This window comes from Chroicocephalus ridibundus, chromosome 3 (genome assembly GCF_963924245.1).
Source record: "Chroicocephalus ridibundus chromosome 3, bChrRid1.1, whole genome shotgun sequence".
NCBI lineage: Eukaryota > Metazoa > Chordata > Aves > Charadriiformes > Laridae > Chroicocephalus > Chroicocephalus ridibundus.
In genome coordinates this window covers 44,558,137-44,581,600 of record NC_086286.1, presented here as the reverse complement: position 1 = coordinate 44,581,600, position 23,464 = coordinate 44,558,137, and the positions used below count along the sequence as shown (strand labels likewise).

General features: G+C 39.9%; 1 protein-coding gene across 2 annotated transcripts in view; it reads left to right on the top strand.

Annotated features, from left to right (window-relative positions):
* Positions 1-11,237: 11,237 nt before the first annotated feature.
* The window catches only part of FMN2 (formin 2), a 162,452-nt gene continuing 150,225 nt past the window's right edge, over positions 11,238-23,464 (top strand). For both annotated transcript variants that reach the window (XM_063328952.1, XM_063328951.1), the window contains exon 1: positions 11,238-12,999. In XM_063328952.1, the coding sequence (XP_063185022.1) occupies positions 11,436-12,999 (1,564 nt within the window). In that variant the 5' untranslated portion in view covers positions 11,238-11,435. The remainder of the gene's footprint in view (positions 13,000-23,464) is intronic.

Genomic DNA, 23,464 nt, shown 5'->3' with positions numbered 1-23,464 from the left:
TGTGAGCTTTCTGAGGTAGGAGCAGTACACTTGTAACATTTGGCATAGTGTTTGGTACAACCGGGCTTTGACTGATGTGTCTATGAGAGCAAAATGCAGCTAAAGTGATGCCCTGAATTACAGCACAAGATTGTTTGTAGTTATAAGACTTGATTAAAACAAAAAAATTAACAAGCCCCCTTGTCTAAGGACGTAAATTAACCTGGATGATAGACTTATTTACCTCTAAGGTGTCTCCTGCAACGTTGTCTGTACTGATCACTGCTAGAGGCATGATATTGAACAGATGTACCATCAGTCCAAATCCCAATTTTTTGAGATGATACATGCTGAAATATTTCCATTTCTGTGGATATCGGGAAGATTTCTGGCTCAAAGGCACATAAATAAAGTGCCAGATGACAATGTGAATACCCTACTTAAAAGTCATGAGTCTTCTCATGACTTTTTTTTTCACCCTCTTTCTTTAGGCTACACTAAAGAAGCCTAACCCTAATTTAGTAAAGCAAACCCTTCCTGTAATAACGCCCTAGGTAAGACTAAGCTAGCTTAGAAAAGACCATAAGAATTTTTTTAATTGAGCCTTTAATCTTTTTCCCCCAGGTGATGTTTTTTCCCTCAGTGCTGAGTACATTATGTAAAAAATAGAAAGATAACCCTTCTTAGGGCATAATTTATCCTTCTCATTGTACACATATACAAAATGGTCAGCTGTTATATGGACAGTTCACACAAAGCCTCTTTAGGTTAAATTTAGAACTGCTGCTGAGCATTTCAATATGGTTTACTTGAACATCCTCCCTGAACATAAGTGAAATAGGAATGATGTATCTCATGCCATTTGATGAGTGAAGCTGATCAGCTTAGATGTTAGGAAGGACTCTATTTTCTAAATAATTTTTTGTAAGCTCTTAATATGATGACATCGGCAAGGGTGGGGACAGAGCATAATAAAACATTTGCTGGAAAGTTTTCTTGCCAACTGTTGCATAAATCAATGCTTTGGTATTGCTTCAGGTTTCATAACTAATTTCCTAAAGTGCTCTAGGCTGTGAAATTTTAAACTAAAATGTTTTAGGAGAAATTAAGACCTTGAGATGTGATGCAAGCATTGTCTGAATTATAACTCTCGACACTGTTTGCCATTCTTTCTCAGAATTGAAGCTTGTAGTAGTTAAACGTAATTGTTCTTAATCTCTTTTCTACATGTTTTCTCAGTGGAAACTGTCTAGAAAAAGATAGAGGCAAATATTTAATTCTTTCCTTTCTGTTTCTGACCAGCTTTGTTTGGATTGTGACACACAAGAAGACTGGAACCCAACTCAGGGTCACCATAAAGGTGAAATGAATCTGCTGCATAAAGCTAAAGGAAATGGTATAAGAATTACAGATAAAATAGATGATGAATACAGATTGTCCTTTATATTGTCAGTAACGTCTTGACAATATTTGAAAGACACGGGCATTAATGTTTAATAGTGCTAACTGAGAGCCAAGATAAGGGAGGAAAGTAAAAGCAATGAAATATCCGAGCTGTAAACCTGTGAGGTAATTTAATTGTACTCCTTACCCACGGTAATGGGTGAAAGAAGGTGATGTTTAGTCCTACATGCTTCTGCTCATTACTGGCTATCTATCAAGAGATGGAAGTAACTCCTTTCATCACAGCCACAGATGTGAGTCTAGGTACAGTGAAGATCTTGGATTAAAACACAAAATGAGAGTGATGTGATGGCACACCATTTAAGGACAGAACAGTTAACACATATATGAGAGAACGGGGATGGTTAGCAGAAGGAATAAATGGCACTAAAAGAGAAGGTGCGTTAGAAACTGGCAAACTAAGGTAGGTCTTTGAAATGATCAACAATTTCAGACAAAGAAACTAATTAAGATAAACAAGTGTAGGAGAAGAGATGCCTTTTTGTAGCCAGAAGCAGATCACCCACCATATTGAGAACATTCTTGGTCTGTGGATAACCTTGGAGAAATCATGCAACAAGATGAGACATCACACAAAAAGTTCTGGGATATAGGGGTGGAGATGAAGTCAAAGGAGAGTTGCTCATGACAAGAAATTCAGTAGGACAGTTTATATCGGATACTTGGTCAGACGAAGATATTGAAGTTGAGGAAGAAACCATAAGAATATGGAAGATTAGGAGTGGGTATAATGAGCAGAAACAGTCATCTGGCAAAATTTTAACTTACTGTTCCTCATGGGAGGGACTTTTCATTCCCTAACTGGATCACCCTAGTTGCTCTATGTATTTAGCCCCACAGAAGATGTAGTTCAATGGTGGCCTCTATGTATGGCATAATCCTTTTGATATGAAAACATCATCATCCTAATTGAATTTCCTGACCTTTATCTGGGCATTTGGGTTATTCAGCTGCACCATGATTCTTTTGTCAAATAGATTGCCAGCTGTTCATCTGCAATGTATTTGCTTTAGAAAGACAATCAGCACCAGAACTCGGCTTATTATGATAACTATTCCAGCTGACAAAAGGAAAGCCATTTTAACTACAAAACCAGTAGGAATTCACTGTGCTAATTAGGCTTTGGATCCTTCATGCTAAGGCCTAGCCAAGGACATAAAACATGAGTTATGGATTGAACCCACTTTACTTAGCTGCACCTGTCTTAGTGTAGATAAGTCCTACCTGAACTAGTTCATCCTAGACAGGCAGCCAGAACTGCTTGGACATTAAAAATTACTGTATTTAGGTGGATCTGTAGCCCATCTGATGTTCTGTGATGCTGTGGCTCATTAAAGCCAGCTGCTTTATTACACTGCAGAGTTAAGAGAACAGGCAAACGACAAAATACTTGAATACAGACCAAACTGATTTCACCAATAGCAACATCCAGTTCTGGGGTACTTTGAGGGGTATTCATAAACCTGATCTGCTCGTCTCCTCTATATGGGAACTTAGTGGAAAGAACTAGTATTCTGTATAAATACTTCAGGAAATTAAATTTTGGTGTGCTAAATAGTTCTACATCTAGCCTTTTTTTTCTACATAAGAAGCCCAGAAAGAATAGACTCAAGGCCTTGAATCAGGTTTCGTAAATTCCTCTCACTTTCCTGGTCTCTCTTTCCCCTATTATGAGAATATATAAAGCCCTAAACCGAAAGTATTGGGACAACTAAGACTGCACATGTTTAGACAAGGCAAGCATTTTCCTGAAGAGGGGCCACAACTCAACCAATCACTCCTCGAATTGGAGAATACTATTCGTTGTGCATCAGCAGCTCTTAGCAGTATAAATGATAGAGACTGCATCTATCCAGACTATTCACTGCAGTAGCTTCCCCTGACCTTTACTTACGGCATGAACTTGAATTGTTATAATTGCTAGAGCAATTTCAGTTTAAGCTGTAGTGTGGAGATAAATAAAGGCAGAAATCTGAAGACAGCAGTTACGAACCCCTGTCTGGATGACTCTTGCTAATCATCATGTGACAACAGCAAAGGATCAGAGTAAGAGGAAATAAAACCATGAGACGCTAATATTACATGTGATACATACTATTTCAGCTTTCCTTTGGTTTCCTCAGAGCTCGTTTCTTTTCTGGGTTCTCGGTGCTTATCTTTCTCTGTGTTCAATGCTGGTTTATAATTTTACTTTCAGTACACTTTATTCAGTCCAGCTGAACTCCTATGAACTCTTAAACAGATGAGGGCATTCACATTTGTTCATTAGTTTAAGTAGTGTTCACCTTGCTAACATTGTAGACTGAAGTAAACCAAAGGCTAGGAAAGAGATGTTCTTCCCTATCTATCAGGCTGGATTTGTTTAATCCCAAATGTGATTATGGAAATACTATTAAAAAAAAATGCATTCTAATTACTAAATGTATTTGAGACAATGCAACAAATTTGTTAAAAACTGTTGGGTTATCTTCAAAACCATCCTATCTTGTAAACTAACTTTCCCAGGTGGTTTACAAAGTGAGCTTGCCCCAGGGTTGTTCTCTCTAGGGGGGACATATTTATAACAATTGATAGGAGGATGCTTGCTCTTTTAAAAAGAACTGAAAGCTGATCAATAGCTTTTTTTTTTCATTTGCCACAAGCTCTGCACATCCGTGTGTGTGTTTGAATGTCTGCAACAGAACAGAAAATGATGCCTAAGAGTGTAAAAAATTATGAACCGTATTTTTCTCTCCACATATTTTTAAAAATAAACTACGTCACTAGTTGAAATCTTTCAAAAACTGAGAGAAAAACTTTATCTTTGTCAACTTGTCCTTCAGATTAGTAGATACATGTTGCAGTAGAAAAGATAAAATTAGAGCCCTAAGTATTTAAACTAATCCCTTGTCTCCTACAGAAAAGGACCAGTCACAAAAATCTACCATTGTTTCATGGCATTTTGGATTCTCTACAGGCAAAAAGGTCCACTGATACGATCAAAGTCCACATTTTTCAACCCTGTCATTAAGTACTCTGGGAGTTGTCCAAGAAAACCAAAAAGACAATACATAATTTTCTGCTTGATTTAACAGAATATGTTCTTCTCTAAAGAATGAAAATGAGGAGGCCCAGTTTCCTACAGATTTGTATTCTTTGTTCCTTTCTCTGTCCTCTAGTACAATAAATCTCTTCTCTTCTGCTCTCATTTTTCCCTATGAAATGCTTGTTTGTGGTGAGTAGTCCTAAACTATGTGAATCCTGTTCAATTGACTGACACAGTCAGTTCTGCTTATCTTTCCCTCCCTCTACCCAAATACTGATTCTGTATGTGCGTGAATTTTGCCGGGGTTTAATGATCTTCATCTTAAAAGCTTGGTTGATGTTTCCTACTGTGTTCAAAAGCTATTATGAAGTCTGAAAAAACACTCTTATTGCATAAATTTCACTCCCTTAGAAAATGAAATTTATAACTTAGACTCTTACTCTGATTTTTACTGTACTTTCCAGGGGTTTAAATGGTAGAAACTTTCTTATTTGTGCTTCTTTGATAGCCTGGTCAGCAGATATTTTGATAATTATTTTTTCCATTATGCAGCCTACACTATGTTGCATTGAATTTGCTTAGCATATATTACCAAACAACTGCTGGCTATCTGCATTTGGAAAAAAAATTGCCTGAAATGAACTCTGTGCAAGGAAAAGTGGGAGCTGTGGCACAAGATACCTCACTTTTCAGCCTGAGATAGAGAATAAAACAGACTTTCACACTTCCCTATTGCTTGGGTTTGGTTAAAATACTAGTGTAGCATCTTGTATTCCAAATACAGGAGTCCCTGGCTGCAGTATCTGTAGAGGCCTGGATTTTCAAAGACTCTTTCGGTGACCTGACCCTGACCTGCAATGCATACATCTCTGGAATGCTGGCAGGGTTTTGTGTGCAGCTGTTCAGCCAGCCCTTCCTATATAAGTAACTATGAAAGGTTCTGTATAGCTTTTATGCTGAAAAGTATATTTTACAATAAAGCAGCAGTAAGAATGTGGAAATGTTAGGGGAAAACAAGAAAATGGCTTGTTGGAATGTGTATGGCTTTTCCTATGTCAAGCTGATCGTATTTTTAAACCAAAAAGCTCTGTTTCACAATGCATAAATGTATTATTGCATTTAGGTGAGAAATCCAGGAGGTTAAACGCTTCACAAAGATTTTGGCTCCTAACCAGCGGGCATTCTGCAGCATAGTAGCTGGCAAACATTGCCTTGCTGGAGACCCTGCTTCTTCAGATATGTTGATTTTAAATGTTAGTTCTCACTAGCTAGAAATCATGCAGGAGAAAGTTCTGCACTACGTAGTAGGTATTTGAAAATCCCAGTCATCATTTTCTCACGCACCTAATAAAAGCTCCTAGGCAAGCCAAACACTCGCCTAGGATCATTGCTTGCTAGGTTCAAGCTCCTTATAAAAGGAACCTTTCCATAGGTAAAACAAGTTTTCTCATTAGCTGGATCACCTCAACTTAATATAAATACAACGCCTAAGGCATGATTGCAAACTGCTCAGACAAATATTAAAAGAAAAAGCAGAATCTCATTTCCCCTAGAAATTAAATGAGGCAAGGGCAGGACCAGCTTCATCCCTAGCCACTCTGGTCTCTTAATCCACATTACATTTTCAGATCTCCTGACTTGGTCCTTGCCAGTCAAAGAGGTGATGTGAGTCTGCTAGAGCTTGTCAAGTCATAAAAGATAATTCTCCCTATAGCTGAAAGAGATGGGGGGTATGAAGGCAGGAAACAATTTTCAGCTGCTCAGAGCACAGCTTTGGCAGTACAAGGGAGTATTTAATGGCAGTTGATGCCTTCTGGAGAGAGAATTTTCCAGCACACTCAGTGGCAGCCAGGGGAGGCTTCCCATTGCCACAGAACAGCAGGAACAGGGACCTGGATCTAGTGCTGGAGTGAACGAGAATGAGCCCTCTGCTTGCTTATGAAAATTAAAGCTTCAGTAACATAAAGATAGCTGTGAATATCCTGATCTGCTTGAACAAACCTTTCTTCGTACCATCTGCATTACCATACCCCAATCAGTAACGTGACATCAGAGGACTTAAAAAAAATTCCGTTAGTCTGTGTGCCTTTATCTCCAACCCAAACCCATGCACATCGAGCCTCTAATTAAAAAAATTGATCTCTGCAGAGCGTGTATGGCACAGGTGAGGATCCACTGGGCCCTCCCTGTGCTCCCTCTCCAAGCAGTAGCCCTGTCTCCCCGGGTACGGGGCAAGGGGAGGCCAGAGGAGCCATAGTGCCGGGGGGAGCAGAGCCCAGCTCCCAGAGCACCTCCATGGCACCCGGGCCCTGCAGTACCATGCGGCAACTCTCACACTGCTGCTGCCTCACCCTCAGTGTGGAGGCGAGACAGGTCTGCCAGTGGCGGCCCAGGCCTTGCCTGTGGCCTTGGAGAATGAGGTTCAGCCTTCTCCAGCAGGCCTCCACCCTAGGCCGCCATGCTGTGGCTCCCCCCCCAGGAAAGCACCTCCCATGGGCCGCAGTTGCCTCCCCCACCCCAGCTGCTGAGTCTCCTCAATAGGGGAGGGGGGCACAGAGCCCATATATACACATGTACATAGCCTGTCCAGACGCTTTGGGCTCCTGGAAGAGCTGGCCATGGGTGCAGGTAGAGAGCCTGCCCCTCAGTCACCACACAGGGCAATACGTGCAGGGCGCATGGCACGGCTCATCCACGGGGTGCATTTGCTTGTCTCCCTCCATCTTTACTGCACAGTGGTGATAGTGCTTCTGTGCAGGTAGCCACAGCGTCACTGACGGGGTGCTGTTTTGGGCATGTTGTGTGTTGCCTGCACTCCTGTGGTTTAAACTCTTCCTTGGGATCGTACTGGTGAAGCCTAACCCTGCCCCAAAGGCTCGGCTCCCAACAGGCACGGCCTAAGGCAGAGCTGCACAGTAACAGGGCGTTATTATCTTCGCTCCACAGGGACTTGCTCAATGACTACTATTGCGAGCAGAACAAAAGGTCACAGTAAATAAATCATGGTGAAAACTTGTCCACCCCAAGAAAGCTGTGTCTCCCTGGGGCAGGCACCCTTCTCTCCCCCCAGGCAGCCTGTGTTTGTGACAGGCCCAAAACGCCAGGATGCCAACCAGTCGCCTGGCCTTTTTGTGAGGAACAGGGGCGGGGAGGAACCCTTCTCCCACCATCCCAGCCCCGCCCGGGGGAAGTGCTCTGCCTTGGCTGTGCTGCAGGAGGCCGAGGCGTGCACCCAGGTGTGGGCAATCCATGCTGCCCACAGCCCTTCCACTCCCAGCAGGGCAGGCAGGCAGGCAGGGCTGGGGGGATCTGGACACCTTTCCAGAGAGGCTGCAGTAAATGGTGACTGTTGTCTTGAAAATAATCACAATCTCATAACAGAAGCTTACTTACTTTTCTAACAGGAAAGCGTTAAATTGGAAGTCTCCGGGAGCACAAGGACAATATATCTGGAGCTGTAAGTTTTGACTCTCCCCTGTGCGTTGCCATTCCTGTTTCCTGAGCTTTGGAGGAGAATGAGAGGGAGTCTTGGGCCTACGCCTGCAACTGACCACTGGCAAATATTAAATGAAGTGGGCAGGCAGGCAGGCAGGCTCAAGGACTAGCCTCAGTTGTTTGTCGAGAATTTTTAGCAAGCTAAGAATGAGTTATAGTTACTCTTAAAAGTGAAATATCCTAAAAACCCTAACTAAAACCTGCACTTTACCCCATTTACTTTCTGCTGAAAGTCTCTTTTTTGGTGTAGAATATTAAATACATTCTTAGCTTTTAAAATCTAGTTTATACTGATGCCAAAATGTTCTGGTTTCTTGCTGACTTTTAATAATAATATTGTTTTTCTTCAGAAGCTAAAAGACTCCTGAGAATAAACAAACCTCAAAGCATTAACATTTGTTTTTATGTTTGGCTAATGTTAACCTTTTGTACTTTCCCACAAATGCTGATTGAGAGTTATGTCTGTCACTACCACTTTGGGATAATTTGTGTTCTGCCCTCACTCTTGGTTTTCTTTTTCTTTTTTTTTTTTTCCCCTGTAAATGTATTTTCTGTGCCTTATGTGGAATAACTAGAGCAAAGTCTTTGATGTTCACATGTGTATCTCTGTTTGCATAAGTATGCCCATTTTGGTGATGCTCTTTCCCTGTATAGATCAGAAATCCTAGTCAGAATCCATGATGGGTAGGATACCACATTCAGAGGGATTATCCAGAAAATGATTTGTCTTTTTTTCTCTTGTAGTTCTTTTGCTTTTAGGATTACAGCCACAAATTGAAAAAATGGAATGATTTTTAGTGTAATATATTTAAATTTGGGTAGTATCTATGGCTCTACATTTATATGTGTTTTTTGAAGAACTTACTCATCAGGATGTGCTGTATGAAAACTTCTAGGAAATAGTGCTGATACATGATTAAACCATTATAAGTTTCTAATTAAAAAATGAAGATCGGTCTTTAACTTCACTGTCTTATAACCCCATCTTTGTTGATGGCTTGGTTTTGCAGCATCATTTGCAGTATAATTACTGCTGGTGAATTCTCATTAGTTGTAATGAGAGTATGGTGTGTTTGTAATGCAAGTTTACAGAGAAGGAAGGAAAGGGAATGTTTCAGAACATCATTGTAATTCTGCATTTCCCTTACATATTCAGTCCACAGTATCTTTAATTACTTCTGCACTATGTTAATTTCTGGCGGATTTTAGTGGGAGAAAGAGCTCTTAGATGGTGTTGAAAGCTACAAGTACTCCAGTTGTAATTGAGGGTCAGATCCTTGTCAGTTCTAGTCAGTGAAAATACCCATTAAGGTAGTATTCTACTACTATGGTTCCCTCAAACTGTGCCTTAAGTGATTCTTACTGTGTATCTTCAGATAGCCTGAATTTACCTGAGCCTTCAGAAGCCTTTTGCAAGTATGTAATAATGTGGTAAAAGGGAAAATACTGCAAAGAATTAGAAACTAAGTAGGATAACAGAAAGCAAAAGCAGGAATGGAGTCAAAAAGCAAAATCGCTTAACGTGCTCTTGCAGGTTTTGCTATACTAGCTCTTTCTGAATGCTAAAAATGTAAACAAAAAAATAGATTAATCACTTCATTAGGTAAGTGAAAACTAAAAAAAACAAACCCCAAAGCACTGAATGTACAAAGTTATCTGATCCGCTTACAACACTTGAGTTCTTGTAGGCAGGTGGCTTCTTGTGTCTGAGCCACAGGCCCCTCAGGGCAGGACTTGCATCAGAGCAGTAAGTGACCAAGAAGCACAAGGCAAAAAAATTTACTTGCATATGGTATTGACAGTGCTATTCTTTCCAAATGGCATTCACAGCAATTATTTAACAATGACCACAGCCCAGATTTGTAAATGTATTTAGTATCCCCTGGAGAAAACAGTGTGTAGGAGGGGGGTGGGAGGGTGTGTGTGCCTGCATAGTTTTTGAAGTGTGAATTATATTCTTTCTCTTCTTATTCTTTAATGTGTATCAAGGCAGAGGAAAGCAAATTAAACCTTTGGTAGGAAGAGAATGATGCCAAAACTAAGACTTATGTAAACCAATAGGATGCATTTCCCTGGAATGATGTGTTAAGTAATCTCTGGTGAAAGGGAAATTGCTACTAAAGCAGCTCAGAGGTATGAGGAATACATAAAGTCTTCCACAAAAAGTGAGCCTAATAGACCGGGCAGTTTAGAGATGATAAATCATAAACAGAAATCTATGTAATTACTTCTTGGCTGGTGTTGAACCAAGATACTGGACTGCTGAACTGATCCAACTTGGCAATTTGGCATTCTTATGCCCTTATTCCAGTTATTTTAAATCTAAATCTTAAAGGTGGAAGGGAGTACCTGTCTAGAAGTTCAGGAAACATATTTTTGAAATATGGATGCTTATACATCTAAACCAGATATGGAGGAGGAGAAGTAACTGATTAAAACTGTTGCACAAGCTTCCAAATTCATTAGCTAGTGGCAGTGTTTAAATCAATTATTAAATGTATAGGGTGAAATATAGGAATGCTTTACTGTATCCTTTTTCTTTAGTAGCATTTGAATAGTGCTATTTTTCTTGTTTGTTTTGTCTTGTTCCATGCCAGATGTTCTCATCAGGGAAAACAATGGTGGTGTGTTTTAATATTGATGAGTTGATTCTCCTGGGAATAATAGTATATCTACCTTTTCAGAATACAAATTGTGAGAGGTTTTTTATAGTGTAATTACCATAATGCATTGAATTTTAAGTGCAACTCTTTAAAACTGTGGAAAGAACTTTTTGTTTATTATCTTTCTCCTATCTACTTTGAGCGACTCTCATTTTAAAACTGTGTACTGTGTTTTGGTGGCCTGTAAAAAGTAAACATGTAGATCACCAGAGGTATTGAGTAATCTTGTCAAAGTAGCATATGCCTTAGCACCTTATAAACTATTAAATAATCATAATATTTCTCTTTCCGAGGCTAATCGTTTATTCATTTAAACAATTGTAGGGTAATTAAAGTACCTTGCTTTAACTTTTTTTTTCCCCCCCTCCTCCAGAAGCTTGAACTTTGAAGTCCTGAAATTCTAAATGGTTTGGTGATGAGCTGCGCTTGCCATGCAGGCAATAAAAACGGTGGAAAAAGAAGTGACTTTTATAAAGGAAATACTTTTCACGGAATCCTTCCTAAAGAAACAAGAGTGCGGCAGGAGCCCGGAGAGCCGGCGGCTCCGCGAGCAGCAGCCATTGGAAGGAGCTGTCTGCGGCTCTCAGTGCTGTACTGAGCATGTCCCAGCGGAGCCCACTGCGAGCAGCACATTATGCAAAAAGGCAGCTCTAGCAGATGGGAGAGAGGCACAGCAAGCGTTTGCTTCGCTTGCATCACCACCGCTTGAAAACAAATCTGCATCGCTAGAGGGGATCTCGCCGGCAGGCCAAAGGAATGAAATCCGGGAGCATGGCTTGATTGCTGAAGGTGTCGCGCTGCGAAAAATCATGGGGAATCAAGATGGGAAGCTAAAGAAAAATACAGGTGATGTGCATGAAGGAGAGGATGCCTCTGGGCCCAAGGATACAGACGGCACAAAGAAGGTATCGGGAAGCAGAAGGGGACTGGGGAAGCATGCAAAAGGAAGTGAATCCGGTAAGAAGAAGGGTAAGTCGGACTCGAGGGCCTCGGTGTTTTCAAATCTGAGGATCAGAAAAAATCTGTCTAAGGCTAAAGATGGGAATAGTAGTTCACGGGAGGATGTTTTGGAAAGCCAGGCCTTGCAGGCTGGAGAGCTGGACAGTACTCATTCAATTGTAACCAAAACTCCAGATATAAGCATCTCTGCGGATGAAGGGGGTCTCTCAGACACAGATGTTGAACATTTTGAAATCAGAAATGAAACTGTCCCAGCTGCTGCGGAGACACAGGATGGACAAAGGACCAGCTCTGGCTCCGATACGGATATATACAGTTTCCATTCAGCTACGGAACAAGAGGATTTGCTTTCTGATATCCAGCAAGCTATTAGACTGCAGCAGCAGCAGCAGGGGGCAATTAACGCTGGAACTGAGGACCTTGTCACCAAAACAATGGGCCGACACATGGCTAATTCGCAAGCAGCCCCCTTAGATTTTGAACGGTTTCTTTCAGTAACCACCACTGACAAAGAGAGGAGCCCAGACACCGAGGGGGCTTTTCCAGCGATATCTGAAATTGCAGAAAAGATTCCCATCTCCTGTGCAACTGAACATGAACTGAAAGAAGCAGTAAATGGCACAGGCTCTCCTGGTAACGGCTTATTTGAAACAGAAGAACGTAAGCTATTGATTGAGGAACCAGAACAGCTCGTTGCTGGAGTGGATGCTGGAGCTAGTGAACTAGAAGAAGATCTAAATAGAACTGTGGTAGAAAATGGGTCTCTCACACACAGCTTCACACAACCTTTTCCAACCTCGGTAGCAGATGCTGAGACTAAAATTGCTGAAGTGCAGGCTGTTGATTTGCAGAGCTCAGAAACAGAGGATGGTATTTCAGATGCAGGCCATGATCACGCTGCTGAGACTCAGGAAGGGAAACCCACTCTGTCAGCCAGTCAAGAGGACCTGCATAATGATTTAACCACAGAAATGAAAAATGGCATTTTGTCCTCCGAGGGGACAGCAGGCAGTCCAATGCTTGCTTCCCGATGCTTTAAGCCCTATCTAATTAATCCTTGTTACATCAAAACCACAACTAGGCAACTGAGTTCTCCCAACCATTCACCATCTCCCTCCCCATCCCAGAGCCCGCTTTTTACAAGGAAGCAGGAGTCCTTCCACAAAAAAGAAAAAGTCTCTGTCAAAAAGCAGAGGTCTGCTAGTTTGGCAGGTTTATTTAGTCGTTCAGCAGACTGGACAGAAGAGGTATCTAATCACAAATGTGAGATAACGCAGAAGGTGGGCTCTGCAGGCTACTTGGAGCACAAGGGGTTTAGAGAGAAATTTCAAACAGAAAGAGTGCCTTCGACTCATTCAAGAAAGTCCTCAGGGGTGCAGGCTTCTACAGAGACGTTTCCCAATGTCTTTTCAGGTGAGTGACATGTATTAAGGTTTTTTCCAGAGAGTCTTTGAAAATATATTTAAAATACTTGAATGCAGTCCTTTGCATGTACTAGTGTCTTTACTTGTGCTGACAGTTTTAAAATCGAAGGCCTGATCTTACAAACACAGTCGCATTTCATTAATGAGCATAGCCTCTCTATTCAGTGTCAGCCTGGCAGTACTGCCAGTAAAGGAAGTGCATAACTCTTTGAAGTTTTTCTTTCTGCTTTTCTCCTTTGTCTAAATCCTGTAGGAAAAGGCTGGATGCCTGAAATTATTCTTGTTGAAAAATGCTAAGAGCTGCACTGTTTTAGGCAGACCATCTCTCGGCATAAATAGATCTTTCGGATGTGAAGCTTTCTGTAACTGTGATCCTGTTTGGGGTTTTCTTGTGCTAGGAGCTGTTCTGATGTACTGTAAATATTTGAGAGCTGCACCTGGTGTTAGACTGAGGCAGTGATGAGGATTTGCTTAGTACAAAGAGGAAAAAGCCATGCAAGCACAGATGGACAGCACTACAGAAAGGAACCCATTTCCCCTTCAGAAAGGGGAACGGGGAGGAGAAGAAAATGCTAATGACTTGAAAAGACAGCATAAAATGGAGAAGAGAAGGGAAACTGTGGGTAGTACAGTTTGGTAGCTCTGGCCAGCTGCTGCTCAGGCTGCTTAAGGTGACTCATTCAGGAAAGCATTCTTTTACCTTGCCTGTTAGGCAGCTTGCATTTACTCCTAAAGGCATAGGAATATAGAGTTTACAAATGAAACAGTGTGAATAGACGGTTATATTTTCCTGCACGTTGAGGTTATTTGACCCTTTCTCTTCCCCCTATCTGAAGTTTCTATATAAAGCTAATCTATTCACAAATAGAGAAGGCCTCTGCCACATAGGAGGTATTTATACAGAGGAAATATATTCCATTTATTTTTCAATTTTAAGAAAACTAGAACTAAGGGAATACAGAGAACATGCCCTATTAGCAAGCATTACAAGATTAAAACAGTTGAATCTATAATCAGGTTTGTTTTGAATGGAAGTCTGTTCTAGATGCGTGAGCACACTAACCACATATGTACGGGAGCTGTTTAGAAAAAATGCAGTGAGAATGTTTTTGTCCTTTTATGAAAACTAAACAAAGTATGATTTATGAAGGGAGCAATGACATAATTTAAAAATCACATGTAAGAAAAAAGCCATCAACAGCTGTTTTGCATAAAAAGACTATCTTGTTTTATACTGTAGATTTTAAAAATTATATAACTTGTAATTGTTTGCATTCGTAGTTGCTTTCTTTGTGCATATTCTGCTCTGCTTGACATCATAGTAATACTGGTGAATGAACCTGGCTGTAAAAAGAAATTAAAATTAGAGGCTTTTTTGCAAAGCAGCTAACTCCAGGAGTTTGAAATACTCAGGTAAAGCATTAACATTATTTTCCAGATTCAAATTGCAAGAATACTTTCATTCTTCAGTAGTTTTGAACAGAAATCCCCAATTTCAGTCTTGAAAATTAGAATTCAAGTTTTTAACACAAAAAAGTCAGTCCCCTCTACAGGAGACCCAGCCCCCTGTGAAGTGAGCCGAATCTTTTTTGTGTGTTTTAAATCCCTTCCGCCTGTTTTCTTAGCTTTAATTTCAGACATACCTATCTAAAGTTTTACAACTTGAGGTGATCCCTACTTTCAGATTTATAGCATGTAAAAAGCACACTTTTTTTTTTGCTATCAACATTTGACAGCTTATGAACACCTCAGAGAGCAAAGCTTTTAATTGCATCCTCAGTAATTAGACTTTCTTCTTTATGGTGGTGCTCTGATGGAAATAAGTTTTATTTGGCGAACTTCAAGAGCATGGATTTACTTTTTAGAAACCGGTTTTCCAGGGAACAGACTGTTTCACATTTCCTCACGAGGTTTTGATTTACTTATTAATAATTTTTGGTTTATTCTGTTTTCCCACCAATGCTTTAGACTGTTATTGTGAAGGGACAAATGTCCAATGCAACAGTAGTTCTGTCTCTTATGGAAATTACAGTGACCCTCATTTGCATGTACATACCAGCTGTCTTCTAGGCAGAGGACAATTATACCTTTCAGTTCATGCAGAAAAGCTTGAAATGAGGGAACTGGAATTGACGTGGTAACACTTCATCTCTTTTTGATCATTCTTCTTATTTTCAAAAATATATTTACAAGCTGAAAATTACCAAGAATATAGAAATAACAACTAGTGTACAAGGAAAAGGGAAATTAAACTTAAGATTAGTGTTCCCACGGATTGGCTGTCATTGCTGCAAGAGTAGAAACACCTCTTTATTTAAACCAGTCTTCACGGAAACAATTACAGAAATAATTTTCTTGTAATCTGAATACTGCTTTTGAAAAATATTGTATTTTAATTGCATGCATGAGGTGCATCAATTTGGGGATTACCATCAGTCTTTTAGAAATAACATTCCTTATAGTGCCTCATTTCTATCTTTAAAAAAACCAAACCAGCTTCTTGCCTAGAGCATTAAATCCCATCTTGCTGTGCAGTGACTGCAGTGTTGTTCTGCATTTCTAACTAGAATCAAGTAAAATATTCCACAATGCTTTCGTCATCGATTTTAATGACAGCAGGTTCTATGCAGATGACTGGCCTACTTTTGCGCTATGTTGTGGTTTGGCTATGTGCCATTTGGTTTTCACAATGATCCATATGAACTCTTCCATGGCTGTTTTAATGTAAAATGTAGGTGGCAAACAACAGGAATGGTAGGGACTTTGCATATTTTAATTTTGCTTTATGTAAGAAATAAGTAAAGTATGGTATTTCAAATGTGATGCATTGGCTAAGAATGTGGTGGGGTCGAACTTATGGGCATTTTGTAATTCAGGCATCAGATCTATTTCTTTTGTGATGAGGACAGATGTATTTGAAATTGCAGTGACAGTAATTACAAGTTCTAGATTACCTGATGCACAGTGGAGCCAGGGCTTTTATGTTGTTGTCCCAGGAGGACAAGAGCTGAACCTGAATGAATAGGGTTGGCTCTCTCACTTCGTTGTGTGGCAATGAATAATTTGCACTAACATTAAGAGAGTATCTTAGTGGGAAAATGAAACTGATGTTTCCAAACATTGACATAACTGAAAGAGAAGAGCTAATAGATTGATTTAATCCTGGCATTAATTTGAGAGCAGTGATTGCAAAGGAGCTAGTAAGGGTGTTTGTTATATAAACTGAGTATAAGAGTCCTGTCAGCTGCCCCAGATGGTAATTAAGGTTGACCCAGTCAAACCCATGCCCTTTCTAATCTCTGTTGGCTGGCTGTAATACACTTGCTGCATGAATCTCTTTCAAACAGATCATTTAGCTTTAAATTTCTCTTCAAAGATTTGTATTTGCCCTGCTGTAGCTGTAAACAGGAGACAAACAAACAAAAAGTCCTGGTTACCATAAACCAAAACCTGAAGTCACCCCCATGCTTGCGTGCTCACGGCTCTCTGATCTCCATGGAGTGCCGGCCTGCTTCTCACAAATCTCACTGTCATCTGCACCCACTTGCAGTTCCAGCGTAGCGTCTGCAGGCCTATACAAGGGTCTTGGTGACCTTTGTATACGTATGTGAAATGTATGTATATGTATAAGGATGTGAAAACTTGAAAAAATAGGACAAAAGTTTGTGTCTGAGACATAAAGCAGATGGTGTTAGATACTTTTTCAAGGTTTTGTTTCATTCTGATTCATGTGATAATGCACACAATATGGATTGTATCTATTGACATCCTGAAGAGACTATTTATTTTGGAGCTGTTATTTGACTACTTATGGTTTACTGTTACACTGATGATTTTTGTTAGCAGTAATACAAATGTGTCTTTTATCAGATGGCGGGGCAGTGCAGCCTCCTCTAGCTAAGGGAGCTGCCTAACAGCAACCCTTCATGTGATATGGGATCATGAGTGTTGCTAGTAAGCATCTGAAGGGAAAGATCCTCCTCTTTTTGCCTAGGATCCAAACACCAGGGGTGGGGGGAGAAGAGCTGCAATACTGCACTCCAACTACAGTAAAACCTGTTTGAAAATGGGCTGCAATATGTTATTGAAAGACTGCTGAGTGCTAGTAAGTTGCTTTCATGTTACTGCGCCAGCACTGCAATATGGGAATCGGAGCAACATGAGTAATGTCACGGGAATGCAGTGCTGCCACAGGCTTGTTTTGATGGGGTCTCATGATTAATGCTTTGATCTTTATCTAGAACTTCACTGGGAGTACAGTTTTTGGTCATGGGGTTGAGTGGCTGCATCTCTTCTCCTGAGCAGCTGCCCTTTTCTGAGGTCTGACCGGCAGCCTGACGTGTGTCTGGAGTAGAAATGTGTTGTCCTGGATGCCTTCTGGTCTCTTTTGGTGTGCAAACAGGGAAAGGAAAAGGGACAGTTTATAGCTGGAGGTCCATGCATCTCTGCTTGGATCCGAGACATAGTACCAGTATAATATCCATCACACGTGGGATCTGGCTAGAGCTGGTCATTAAAGGCCATTGTGTGCTTCAGTGATTTAATTTCTCTGAAAAGAACAGTGGATTATTTCAGTGGGAATCATAGACTCATAGAATCATTTAGGTTGGAAAAGACCCTTGGGATCATCGAGTCCAACCATCAGCTCCACTCTACAAAGTTCTCCCTTACACCATATCCCTTAACACCTCATCTAAATGACTCTTAAACACATTCAGGGATGGTGACTCCACCACCTCCCTGGGCCACCTATTCCAGTGTCTGACCGTGAAGAATTTTTTCCTAATGTCCAGCCTAAACCTACCCTGTTGCAGCTTGAACCCATTCCCTCTTGTTCTATCGCTAATTACCTGTGAGAAGAGACCAGCACCAACCTCTCTACAATGTCCTTTCAATTAGTTGTAGGGAGTGATGAGGTCTCCCCTCAGCCTCCTCTTCCTCAAACTAAACAGTCCCAGCTCCTTCAATCGCTCCTTATATATAGTTATATATATATATGAGTAGTTATATGGAATTTAAATTTGAATATATTTCTTGTATGTAATTGTGCTTTATTATTTGTTAAAATATTTAGAAATTATTTAATAGCCTGGAGGGGGGTGGTTTGTCCATTGGGTTTTTTGTGGGGTTTTTGTTTTTTTTTTTTTTATTATTTTTTTTTTTTAAAAGTGTGCATAGGCTGCCTCTTTGCAGAGAAAGCTCTGTTCCTTGAAGCAGGCCTCACCTTTTTCTCCATAATAAACTTGGAGTTGAAAAGCATCTCCAGGAGTATTTTAGGCTGCCTGAATATGAGGGATCAAGCTCTAATGTGAATCATGGTGAATGCTAGTTAGCCAAGGCATTTTGTTTGTGCTGTAGTTTAACCGAGCTCAGGATATGGCCAAGTGTATTCCTTATAAACTACTCCTGCCAAAATTTGGACTTACATAAGGAATAGTGGTGATGAAGCACATATGTGTAGGTGTTCCTGTGACTGTGGCTTTGATTATTTTTAGGTACATTTAAAAGCATCATTCTGTAGCGGCTAGGTGGAATATGAAAGTTTCTGGAAACTTACTTTTAGGCACACAGTTTATCTTTTGAGGGGATGAGGTGAGCTGATACAAAGGGAACAGGGCAGAAGCAGTGAGAAGCTGTGAAAGGAACGCGATGGAAGGATGTGAGGGCTTTACATTGTGTCACCTCATTCCTCCTTCTTCATATGATAATACAAGGCCAGTTGCATTTCATTAAGTGTTTTAGAAAAGACAGAAAAGTGGGTTCAGGAGCTGTGTCACACAATTATTTCCTTTAAGCGGCAGCAACTTCCTGCATTCCTACATTGCAGTTCATGTGAAGAAAGTTAGGGATCACAAGATGGTCTGTGTTACCATGAGTACAAAATGACATTTCCTCATTTTATTTCCGTATTGCTGCTGTCCAGAATAAGTTTCCTTCACAATGACGGAAATGGCTAGGCTTTCTGACCACGAATAGGAAGTGGATTATGTTTTCTGATGCAAAACCTTACTCAGTTCTCGGATAAATACAGAACATGACTTCTTTCATCTGTAGATGCACAGATGATAGAACCCATTAAGTCAGTTAGCAGTTTTGCTACAGTAAGAAGCCATGCTCATGGGATTGTTTGTATGTGTGTGTAAACAATGTCACAGTTGTAAAAGTAAATCCTAATATACATAAAATTAAATGGAAATATATACATACAGAAGAAGTACAAAAACGTCTGACAATTTAATCTTCTTGGTATGTTGACATATGCAGCTAAATAGTGGCAGGTAAGCCTAGTCACAAATGGAATTTATCATTGAGACATTCTTATTTGTCAGTAAAAGTATGAATTGTTTGGTCTCAGGATCTGTATGAAATTAATCAGGAGCACCAGAGCTCTGAACTTGGTATGAATTTGAATCAGAAGGAAGGATAGATAACTTTACTGTGGAACTAATTACAGGAGGCAGCTTTCATTCTAGACTTTATTTGATGCCAAGATCTGGCTCAGATGTGCTGTGAAGATACGTAATAGGTAGTACGTAACAGGCGAAAAGTAATTCTTATCCTTTCCTCTTCCTTGCACTGATAAAGAAAAAATCACTGTACAAAAGAACTCAGTGCTGCAGTAACAGTGTAATTAACCACACTGACATCTGCTAACAGTCATGGAAGAAAAGGTGGTTTTCATTAAAAAAAACGGGGGGAGGGGCAAAACCAAAACATTGTCTTCATAATAGAGGGCGTGTATCTAAACACTATTTTGTCATGCAAAGAGTCAAGGCAATACAATGTGCTGAGAAAAAGCTGAGGGACATATCTGATTACATCTACGAAAGAACATGAAGGTCCAGTTATAGCAAGGGAGATGTGCTTAGGTTTTATTCAGATGAAGTCTAGAAGAACATCTCTGCACAAACATATGGATGTGCATATATATTTTTTTCATGGAAGGTAGTTCTAATTTTCTGCTTTTCCTCTTTCTTCATCTTACCCGTTTTTATTTATGGATACAAAGAAGAAAAGCTTTTGTACATTGTGATAGTTATTAAAATATCAGCAGTTACTGAAGTTGGAGGAGCTTGTCAGAGCTTCGGTGCACAGGTCCTGGAGAGGAAAGAAAGCTAAGGCATGCTGGGACTCTAATGAGTAGGTTGAAAGAAATTTGTTATTTGTGTCCCACTTCAGAGGCTTGCTAGTTCGGTTCAGTTGTGTTCTGTGACCTGTAGCTGCTTGAGCAAATACTTGGATTTACTTCTAAGGTAGAGATTGGCCAGACTGTATTAAATGTCAAATGAAATCTAGAACCCTTGGGAATAAAGAAGTTTTACAAAATTGGCTTTGTGTGTGTATCAGTTTGGACTGACAAAAGATGCTGTTAGTAGTAGCTGCCCAAAAAGACATCAGAGGAGCTTCTTACTTTAAAGAGCTAGGCAGAAATAATTGTAGCTTTCCAGCAGTCTGTGAGAACCTGGCATGGAATACCGCATTCACATCGCAAATCACCACAGAAACTAAAAGGGTAAAGACGGGCAGAATTAAATACTTGCTGAGAGGAACCCAAGCACCTGGAAGACACAGTATGAAAGTTGCCAGAGATGCATACGGTGTCTTAAAGATTCAGTAGGCAGACACGTATAGATTATCTTTATCATAACCTGCTATAATTAGGAAAGCTTTAGTAACATACTTTTGTAATCTGCAATAATACTGCATTAGAACCTGAAGAGGTGAAAGGAGACATGCCATATAAAGTTGTGGGAGGGTGCACCTTGTTTATATTTTTAGAAAGACATTTTGTACTATGTACCACAGCTGTATCATAGTTGGAGAATTGTTTGGTATTTTAAAACTTCAGCTTTTTAAAGATATTAATGACATATAAGATTTAGTCTTACCTTTCACTATATATATATAAAAAATATATATAAATATATAGAGAGAAAGGTAGGGATAAAAGCATAGTTTAATACTTTGTGTCAGCTTATCCTCGTATACATATGTCATATATCAGAAAATTCAGTGTGGGGGAAAGGTGTAAAATCTTAGTCACTGTGGAAGCAAAATTTCAAGGACCTTAATGCTCAAGTTAGGGAGACAGAATGCCTAAGAGACTTGCTAATCTGCAAGAATTCTAAAAGCACTGTCACAGGTCATCACAAATATATTTTGAAGCTCTGGTGACAGCAAAGTTAGAATACCTGCTTTTTAAAAAAGGTGTAATATTGTTGTTATTGCAAATAATCCAGACAATTTTAGTCTTCTTATTTTGACTGCAGCAACAAGCAAGGTTTTGAAACGAATCTTGAAGGAGGAATTATAAGATATAATTAGGTATTGGGTATATGATAAAAGGGTAAAGAAAAATGGAACAAAACACAGCACGGTTTTAGCAAAGATCAGTAAGACTGCGTTGATAGCTTTTATGTACAGCTGCTTTCTAGACAAAGCCAAGAGTGGTAGGAAGGAGTTCATCTGGATTTCCGTAGAAAATGGCAACACTGCAAATCACTTACACAAAGAAGAAAATTATTGGTGGCTTTGATAAGGAACACTGTAGTGTTACTTCTCTTCCACCAAAGAGCAACAGCTTCTTTTTGGTCTATTTCTACCTAGTGATATGATAGGCGTGGTCAGGCTGTGGAAGTTTATTCCATGATTAATGCAAGAGTGGAGCTGGGTCCTGACCTTTGTCCTGACATTAGTGTTTGCAGGACTCAACCTTTTCATCACCAGGTGAAATCTGCAGTAAACTTTTGTCTTTCTGTATTATAATACAAATTTCAAAATTAAGAACTGCACTGGCATTATGAGTTCATTTATCAGGACCAAGGTTTGCATTAATCAGTTTTTGACCTGTCTCCTCCTGCCTTTTCCAGCATGATTTGTGCAAGTATAGCATATGGTTAAGTAGTCTTTTAACAGGTCATTGGGGGTATGCTGAAATTGGTGTTGTTGCCATGTCTCATAGCCAGCACAAGTGGAGCAAGCTGTTTTAAATACAGCTGCTTGATTCGATTATGGGATACTAGAGATAAAGAGTGAGATGGATTGGGTTTGTTTTTTTTTTTTTTTGAAAACTCTTTGTAACATCCTTTCTGGGGTGGCTTTTTACTTCATTAAATCTGGGGTCTTTCCTTGTCATCTTTATTTTTTGGGGAATCCCATTTTCAATTTTTTTGCCAGAACTCTGTTTTTTCCATCAGGGTGTTCCTGGAAGAATTTCAGTGGCATTTGTACAAGGTGTCACTTTTGCCCTGTGTGCACTGTGGTGGCCCCAGGGGTGGCAGCAGGATTGTCTTGCCAGCAGCAGCTTGTGCCGTTGCTTCCAAAAGGGAGCACGCACACATGTGCTCCCTGGCTTTTTTGGGGATGTCTTGAACACTTGAAGCTTGCTACCATTATGTGAGTCTCTTTCTGTAACTGCATAGTGGGCTGCTTGTTCTAGCTGAGCAAGTTGAAATCTCAGTGATAGGGTTATTCAAGCTCTCCTGCACAATCTGGAATCTGTTTAAATGATTAGTGATAATTGTGGGGCTAAAATAAGGGGCTTTCTTGAGCGGCACAGGGGTTGATACACTGTGGTTCTAACTTAGAGCTAGCCAAGAGTTTTCATGGAAAATTTTTAAAAGTCAAGAGGGTACTAAAAGATGGGACAGTATAAAGGGAGGGAGACTGAGATGCCAGGGGATTCAGACAGCTTGGCAAAAGTAAAGCATGGTGTTTACTGTGACAGTCAAATACAGGACTGTGGGTATGAAATCAATAATTGATAGTTTTATTCCACTTGTTTGGGGAGTCTATGAATGACGTTAATCCATCAATCAATTCCAAATCACTGGAATTTAATAAATATGTATTTCTGACTTTGAAATTACACTGAACTCTGTGTAGACAGGCATAGAAAACTGGGAGTGCAGAGAGAGATAGCGTTGATGTATGTCATTTTCCTAATTCTCCTGTTTAGACAGACTTTCCGCTATTGACTTCTGAACTTAAGATGATACGTGAGTTCGGTTCATGCCATCCATGTGAACAGTCAGGAACTCTGGAGACAGAAAATCAGAAAAGAAAGGACAATCCTCTCGGGCATTTCCACGCATCCCTAACTTTAGTAGCATTCTAAATACTAAAAAATATAATATATCAACAGAATAAATATTATAATTTAATATGTTCTATATAATATGATAATATAAGCTTTATGTATATAAAGAAATCAATATATGACCTCTGGGTTTTTTTCCCTTAGAAACATATGTATGTGTACAAGCAGTGAATGCAGATATTAGCTATTACACTGATAATAAAACCAAAAGGAAATAGGACAGAATTGTAGAAATATATAACCCTAGACATTGACAAGTTTTGTCATTTTTATCGTGTATGTTGCTTGGAAATTAGACTTATGACATACTTTACTTTGTGTTTATTCATAGCGGAAGGACTCAATTATTTATTTT